This window comes from Amblyraja radiata, chromosome 32 (genome assembly GCF_010909765.2).
Source record: "Amblyraja radiata isolate CabotCenter1 chromosome 32, sAmbRad1.1.pri, whole genome shotgun sequence".
NCBI lineage: Eukaryota > Metazoa > Chordata > Chondrichthyes > Rajiformes > Rajidae > Amblyraja > Amblyraja radiata.
The window spans coordinates 1,658,534-1,665,558 of NC_045987.1; the positions used below are offsets into that span (position 1 = coordinate 1,658,534).

General features: G+C 50.0%; 1 protein-coding gene across 2 annotated transcripts in view; it reads left to right on the plus strand.

Annotated features, from left to right (window-relative positions):
- Positions 1–495: 495 nt before the first annotated feature.
- Positions 496–7,025, plus strand: part of nsmf (NMDA receptor synaptonuclear signaling and neuronal migration factor) — a 41,449-nt gene continuing 34,919 nt past the window's right edge. Inside the window, exons 1-2 of one of the 2 annotated variants that reach the window (XM_033048615.1) lie at positions 496–692; positions 3,656–3,723. In XM_033048615.1, coding sequence (XP_032904506.1) covers positions 622–692; positions 3,656–3,723 — 139 coding nt within the window. In that variant the 5' untranslated portion in view covers positions 496–621. The remainder of the gene's footprint in view (positions 693–3,655; positions 3,724–7,025) is intronic. The other variant, XM_033048616.1, reaches the window with a different exon arrangement.

The window sequence follows — 7,025 nt, forward strand, 5'->3', positions numbered from 1 at the left end:
CTGCCTCACCTGCTGAGTTTCTCCAGCATTTGTGTCTACCTACCATAGATCAGCCATGATTGAATGGCGGGGTAGACTTGATGGGCCGAATGGCCTAATTCCGCTCCTATCACTAGTGATCTTATGATCTCTCTGACCTTCTAACCCTGACAATGTCTCACCCACCCCTCCATTGCCAAACATCTCCCCCCCCCCCACCTACCTCCCCGAGACCTCCTCCCCATGATCTGGGACCCTTCCCCAAACTCCCTCTGACGCCACCCCCTCCCCTATCTCCTCTCTCTTTCCGACCCCCCCGCCCGACCCCCCCATCTCTCTCCCTCTCCGGCTCCTCCCTCCCTCCCTCCCTCCTGTTGGTTCCCGCATCATTCCCGTTCCCTCCCCGATGCCCATATTCGGGGGCCGCCCCCACCCCGCCCCTCTCCTCCTCTCTCCGGCGCAAGGAGCGGCGCGGTGTGTGTGTGAGAGAGAGAGCAGTGTGCGGGTCTGGTGTGTGTGTGTGTGGGTCTGTAGTTGTGTGGGTCAGTGTGTGTGCGGGACATGGGAGCGGGGTCCCGGGGGCTGCGGGCAGGGTGGGCGCGGCTGGGGCGATGATTGCCGGCGGGCCGGTCAGTATCGAGGATGGGGAGCGCCGTGTCCAAGCGCAGACCCCCGCGGAGCGGCGCCGTCTCCCCGCCTGAACCCTCGCTCCGGTAAGTTGCTGCGGGAACCCCGGCCCCCGGGCCCCCGCTCACTCACTCAGCGCCTCCACCTGGTTCCCTACCCCAAAGTTTCCCCGCTCCCGTCAAAGTTAAACCTCACCCGTGTCTGAACTCACGGGGTGTCGCAGCCTGGAGCATCAGCCCCCCCCCCCCGCACCACCCCACCCCATCTCTCCCGGTCCCCCTCCCCATCTCACCATGACCTCGCCATCTCGCCTCCCGTCTCCCTTTGATCACCCGCTCCCCAGGGCTGAGTTGTAGCAGGAGACGGGCGGGTCACTTTATTGTCCATTTCCCCGCCACCGTCTTACACTGAGCTACTTGTCCGTGAACAAACCCCACTGGTTCCCTGCTCTTTCACCCTCTGTCTCCTCCTCTCCCTCCTCTCCCTCCTTCCTTCTCTCCCTCCTTCTCTCCCTCCTTCTCTCTCCCTCCTTCTCTCTCCCTCCTTCTCTCTCCCTCCTTCTCTCCCTCCTTCTCTCCCCCTCCTTCTCTCCCCTGACCCACCAGAGCTGCTCCTCCACCTCGCCGTGTGTCTATACCCCCCTCGTGTTTCTCTGCCCTTGTCCGCCCGCTCCGTGAACCGTGTATCAGCGCTACATCTTTCCCCTGCAGACCGTGAATGTGTTTCATTCTGCCCGCTCCCGTTCTCTCTCACCTGCTTCCCTCCGCCACCCGTCCCCGGTTCACTCCGAGCCCTCTAGTCTTTACCAAAAGAAAAATAATCACTTTATAATGATTAGGGGGGGGAAATCCGTGTGAAATATGCGCAGAGAGTTAACGCGAGCAGAGGCGGCGTTTCACACACGCCCTCGGCTTGCTCCGTTTAAACCCCGCACTGAATTACTGGCAGCACTGTTGAGGACCCATCTAAAACAAGGCGGCTCAAAGAGCAAACGCCCTTTGCTTCAAATAGCAAAAGAAACTGACCCCGAAAACTCTGGAGATCTTATAGAGGTGTATAAGATCATGAGAGGAATAGATCGGGCAGATGCACAGAGTCTCTTGCCCAGAGTAGGGGAATCGAGGACCAGAGGACATAGGTTCAAGGTGAAGGGGAAAATATTTAATAGGGGTAACTTTTTCCACACGGAGGGTGGTGGGTGTATGGAACAAGCTGCCAGAGGAGGTAGGTGAGGCCGGGACTATACCAACGTTTAAGGACAAGTTAGACAGGTGCATGGATAGGACAGGTTTGGAGGGATATGGACCAAACACAGGCTGGTGGGACTAGTGTAACTGGGACATGTTGGCCGGTGTGGGCAAGTTGGGCTGAAGGGCCTGTTTCCACACTGTATCACTATGACTGTAAAACGCTGGAGACACTCAGCAAGTCGGGCAGCTTCTTGCAACATGCCGACATCATCAGCTCAGCTCCCAATCATTCTTCCCATTCTTCCATCTACCTTTCCGGTTTCTTGCTGTCCTTTGTGTGGGAAGGAACTGCAGATGCAGGTTTAAACTGTAGGAAGACACAAAATGCTGGAGTAACTCAGCGGGACAGGCAGCATCTCTGGAGAGAAGAAATGGGTGATGTTTTGGGTCGAGACTTTTCCTTGCCGGACATCCCTCTGACCTTCCACTCTAAGTTGAGGTTCCCTCGTTTAGATTCACCGTGGAGCTGAACACTTGTGTTTCTCCCCCACTTCATGCTTTGTCTTCATCTGAAACGTTTAAAGGAGCATGTCCTTGCATCTGTGTAAATATTAAAAGTGCTTTATTGCCCAATCAGTAATGGGCTATCTATTCCAATGAATCTTAGTTCCAGTGTCATCTGCAGCTTAGTGGATGGTTCTTTCACAAGCCTTCATTAGAGTCACACAGCATGGACACTGGCCCTTCACCCCGCTGAGTTACTCCAGTACTTTGTGTCTGGTTTTTGGTGTAAAAAACAGCATCTGCAGTTCCTTCCTGCAACAACCTGCCCACACCGGCCAACATGTTTCATCTACACTGGTCCCACCTGCCTGTGTTTGGCCAATATCCCTCTTCACCTGTCCTATCCACACACCTGTCCAAATGTCACTGTGATAGTATCCATCTCAACTACCTCCTCCAGCAGCTTGTTCCATTTACCCACCATCCTTTGTGTAAAAAAAAAAGTTGCCCCTCGGGTTCCTATTAAATCTATCCCCCCCCCTCACCATGTCTGAAGAAGGGTCTCAACCCGAAACATCACCCATTCCTTCTTTCCAGTGATGCTGCCTGTCCCGCTGAGTTACTCTAGCATTTTGTGTCTGCCTTCACCTTAAACCTATGTCCTCTGGTTCTTGATTCCCCTACTCTGGGTAAAATACTCTGTGCATCACCCTATTACCTCTCACAGATCCAGGCTGTGATTTACTGTAGATTTATCACTCAAGCCTCAGTGTGTAAGTGCTGGTGTGAATTGGTGATTTAGAAACATAGAACATAGGTGCAGGAGTAGGCCATTCATCCCTTCAAGCCAGCACCACCATTCAATATGATCATGGCGATCATCCAAATCAGTACCCCGTACCTGCTTTCTCCATATATCCCTTGATTCCGTTATCCCTAAGAGCTAAATCTAACTCTCCTTGAAAACATCCAGTGAATTGGCCTCCACTGCCTTCTGTGGCAGGAAGAGAATTCCACAGATTCACAACTCTCTGGGTGAAAACGTTTTTCCTCATCTCAGCCCTAAATGGCCGAGCCCTTATTCTTAAACTGTGTGACCCCTGGTTCTGGACTCCCCCAACATCGGGAACATTTTTCCTGCATCTAGCCTGTACAATCCCGTAAGAATGTTGTATGTTTCTATAAGATCTCCTCTCATCCTTGTAAGTTCCAGTGAATACTAGCCCTGTCGAGCCATTCTTCCATTGGCGGGAGGGAGGGTCCTGCGTGGCTTTGTGGGGTGTGTGCGCCACTCACACTCATATCCTTGCCTCCTTGCTCCGTCCCACTGCCTTGCTGTGGATTTGAACGTGAAGAGCAGCCCAGGTGTTTGGCGAGTACCTGTCGCAGAGTGAAGCCGCTTCCAGCAGCGCCAAAGTGCCAGGTAAGACCACATCTATCTTCCCAGTGTCCAGGGACAGTTTCTTCCCAGCTGTTATCAGGCAACTGAATCATCCAACCACAACCAGAGAGCAGTCCCTGAACTACCATCTCCCTTTTTGGAGACCCTCGGACTATCCTTGAACGGACTTTGCTGGCTTTACCTTGCACCAAACGTTATTCCCTTATCATGTATCTGTACACTGTAAACGGCTCGATTGTAATCATATATTGTCTTTCCGCTGACTGGTTAGCACGCAACAAAAGCTTTTCATTATACCTTGGTACATGTAACAATGAACTAAACTGAACCTTTTTGAACTGAAAAGATGCTCATTTACATCGCACACCTTTTGTCTTCTGCATCCTTTGTGAATATTTTTAACACCATTATTTCTCTAAATCAGACGGTCGTCTTGAATTCAAGAGCAGAGCACATGAGCCTCGGTACACCTGACAATAAAACTAAAACTGTAACTGATGTTTTTAATTGTGTTAGTTTAGATTATTATTGTCACGTGTACCGTGGTGCAGTGAAAAATGTTTGATTGATTGATACTTTATGATCACATGTGGCATGTCACAGCGAGATTGTTTGATTTGTAAACAGTACTCTAGGTATGTAAAGGGTCGCTATGTAAAGGGCACCGACAGAGTTCAATGTGGTTCCCAATGGTCCCAGTTCTTCTCGGCTGCACGTGCTGTCCAGTCAGAGAGAAGACTACATGATTACAATTAAGCTGCCCACGGCGTACTGATAAAGGGGGCAACATTCAGTGCAAAGATATTACATTAACGTCCGATTAAAGGTGGTTCAAAAGTCTCCATTAAGGTAGATCGGAGGTCAGGACCATAATCTAGCTGGTGAGAGGACGGTTCAGTTGCCCGAGAAGAGCTGTGAAGAAACTGTCCCTGAATGTGGAAGGTGTGCGTTTTCACACTTCTATACTTGTTGCTTGAAGGGATGGCAGCAACTCTACCACTGTGCCGGTTGGTGTAGTGATGTTGAAGTGGGCTGCTCTGTTGTGCATGTGGTGAGAGGTTGGTGTCAAACGGGCAACTTGAGGGACCATCCATCAATGAAACATGGACAATAGATGCAGGAGTAGGCTCATTCGGCACTTCAGGTCAGCACCCGCCATTCAATATGATCATGGCTGATCATCCACAATCAGTAGCCCGTTCCTGCCTTCCTCCCCATATCCATTGATTCCGTTTCACACACCTGACCTGTGACATGGAGATGATGAAAATGTTAATTGAAAGGAAGTGTGTCGCGCATCAGGAACACCAAACCTCATAAGTGATAGGATCAGAATTAGGCCATTCGGCCCATCAAGTCCTACTCCACCGTTCATAGTCGTGGCTGATCTATCTCTCCCTCCTAACCCCATTCTCCTGCCTTCTCCCCATAGCTCCTGACACCCGTACTAATCAGAATCTATCTATCTCTGCCTTAAAAATATCCATAGACTTGGTCTCCACAGCCTTCCGTGGCAATGAACTCCACAGATTCACCACCCTCTGACTAAAGAAATTCCTCCTCGTCTCCTTCCTAAGGAACAATCCTTTTATTCTGAGGCTGTGGCCTCTGGTCCCTGGACTCTCCCACTAGTGGAACATCCTCTCTACATCCACTTCTATTCAGGCCTTTCACTATTTGTTAAGTTTCAATGAGTTACCCCCCTCATCCTTCTAAACTCCGGCGAATGCATGCCCAGTGCCGACAAACTCCCCAAAGTTGTAGCCACAGGAGTTCACTTGTTGGCCCACTGGCCTCTACGCAATAGCAAGCCCCAGGTTGTTATAGGTGGAGGTATTGGTGAGAACAATGCCATTGAATGTCAGTGGTGGATGGTTAGACTCTCCTGTGGTGGAAGGAACTGCAGATGCTGGTTTACACTGAAGGTAGACACAAAGTGCTGGAGTTACTCAGCAGGTCAGGCAACATCTCTGGAGAGAAGGAATTTGGTCGAGACCTTTCTTGGAAACATCACCCATCCCTTCTCTCCAGAGATGCTGCCTGTCCTTCCGACACATTAATGAGCCAAGTTACTGATGATACGGGCCACTTGATAATGTCGTTGTCAGAACCTTCCAGCACACTGCCTGAAGATCGGGTGTAAATTGATTAGTTGGTAATTAGCTGAATTAGATTTGCTCTGCTCTTTAATTCAAGACGACCGTCCTGATTTGGAGAAAATAATGTTGTTAAAAATATATACTGCAGAAGACAAAGTGTGAGATTAAAATGAGCATCTTTTCAGTTCAAAAAGGTTCATTGTCACATGTACCAAGGTATAATTGAAAAGTTTTGTTGCGTGCTATCCAGTCAGCGGAAAGACAATACATGATTACAATCGAGCCGATTACAGTGTACAGATACATGATAAGGGAATAACGTTTAGTGCAAGGTAAAGCCAGCAAAGTCCGATCAAGGATAGTCCGAGGGTCTCCAATGAGGTAGATTCACTGCTCTCTGGTTTTGGTGGGATGGTTCAGTTGCCTGATAACAGCTGGGAAGAAACTGTGTTCAAAAGGGAACTGCAGATGCTGGAATATCGAAAGGTACACAAAATGGCTGGAGGAACTCAGCGGGTGCAGCAGCATCTATGGAGCGAAGGAAATAGGCGACGTTTCGGGCCGAAACCCTTCTTCAGGAAGAAACTGTCCCTGATTCTGGAGGTAGACAAAAATGCTGGAGAAACTCAGCGGGTGAGGCACTACTCTCAACTTGGCCAGCTTCACGGCCTGAAGTGCAGGGTGGCAGGGAGAGGTCGTGAGCTTATTAACACCCTAGTGATTGTGTCAAGGCTGAGAGGGAAGGACTAATTGAAAGGTTCTCTTGTCAAAGCACGACACTCAGTCAGCCAGCGATTACACATAATTCTAGCCGGCTAACTAATTGCTGCCATTAACCTGTCCCACACTCTGGTCTCTGCAGTTATTCCTGCTGCCTGTTCTCTCTCAATCTAAGTCGGCGCGGTGGCGCAGTGGTAGAGTTGCTGCATCACAGCGCCAGAGACCCAGGTTCAATCCTGACCACGGGTGCTGTCTGTACAGAGTTTGCACGTTCTCCCCGTGACCCGCGTGGGTTTTCTCCGGGCGCTCCGGTTTCCTCCCACACTCCAAAGACGTACAGGTTTGTAGGTTAATTGGCTTCGGTGTAAGTGCAAATTGTCCCTAGTAGTTTGTTGGTTCACATGCTTGATCAATGGTGTTTTATCATTAATGTTTTATTATTATTAATATTTAGTGTTTTCGGAGTCATTCGTAGCTGTCACTGTATGTCATGTTGTTACTTGC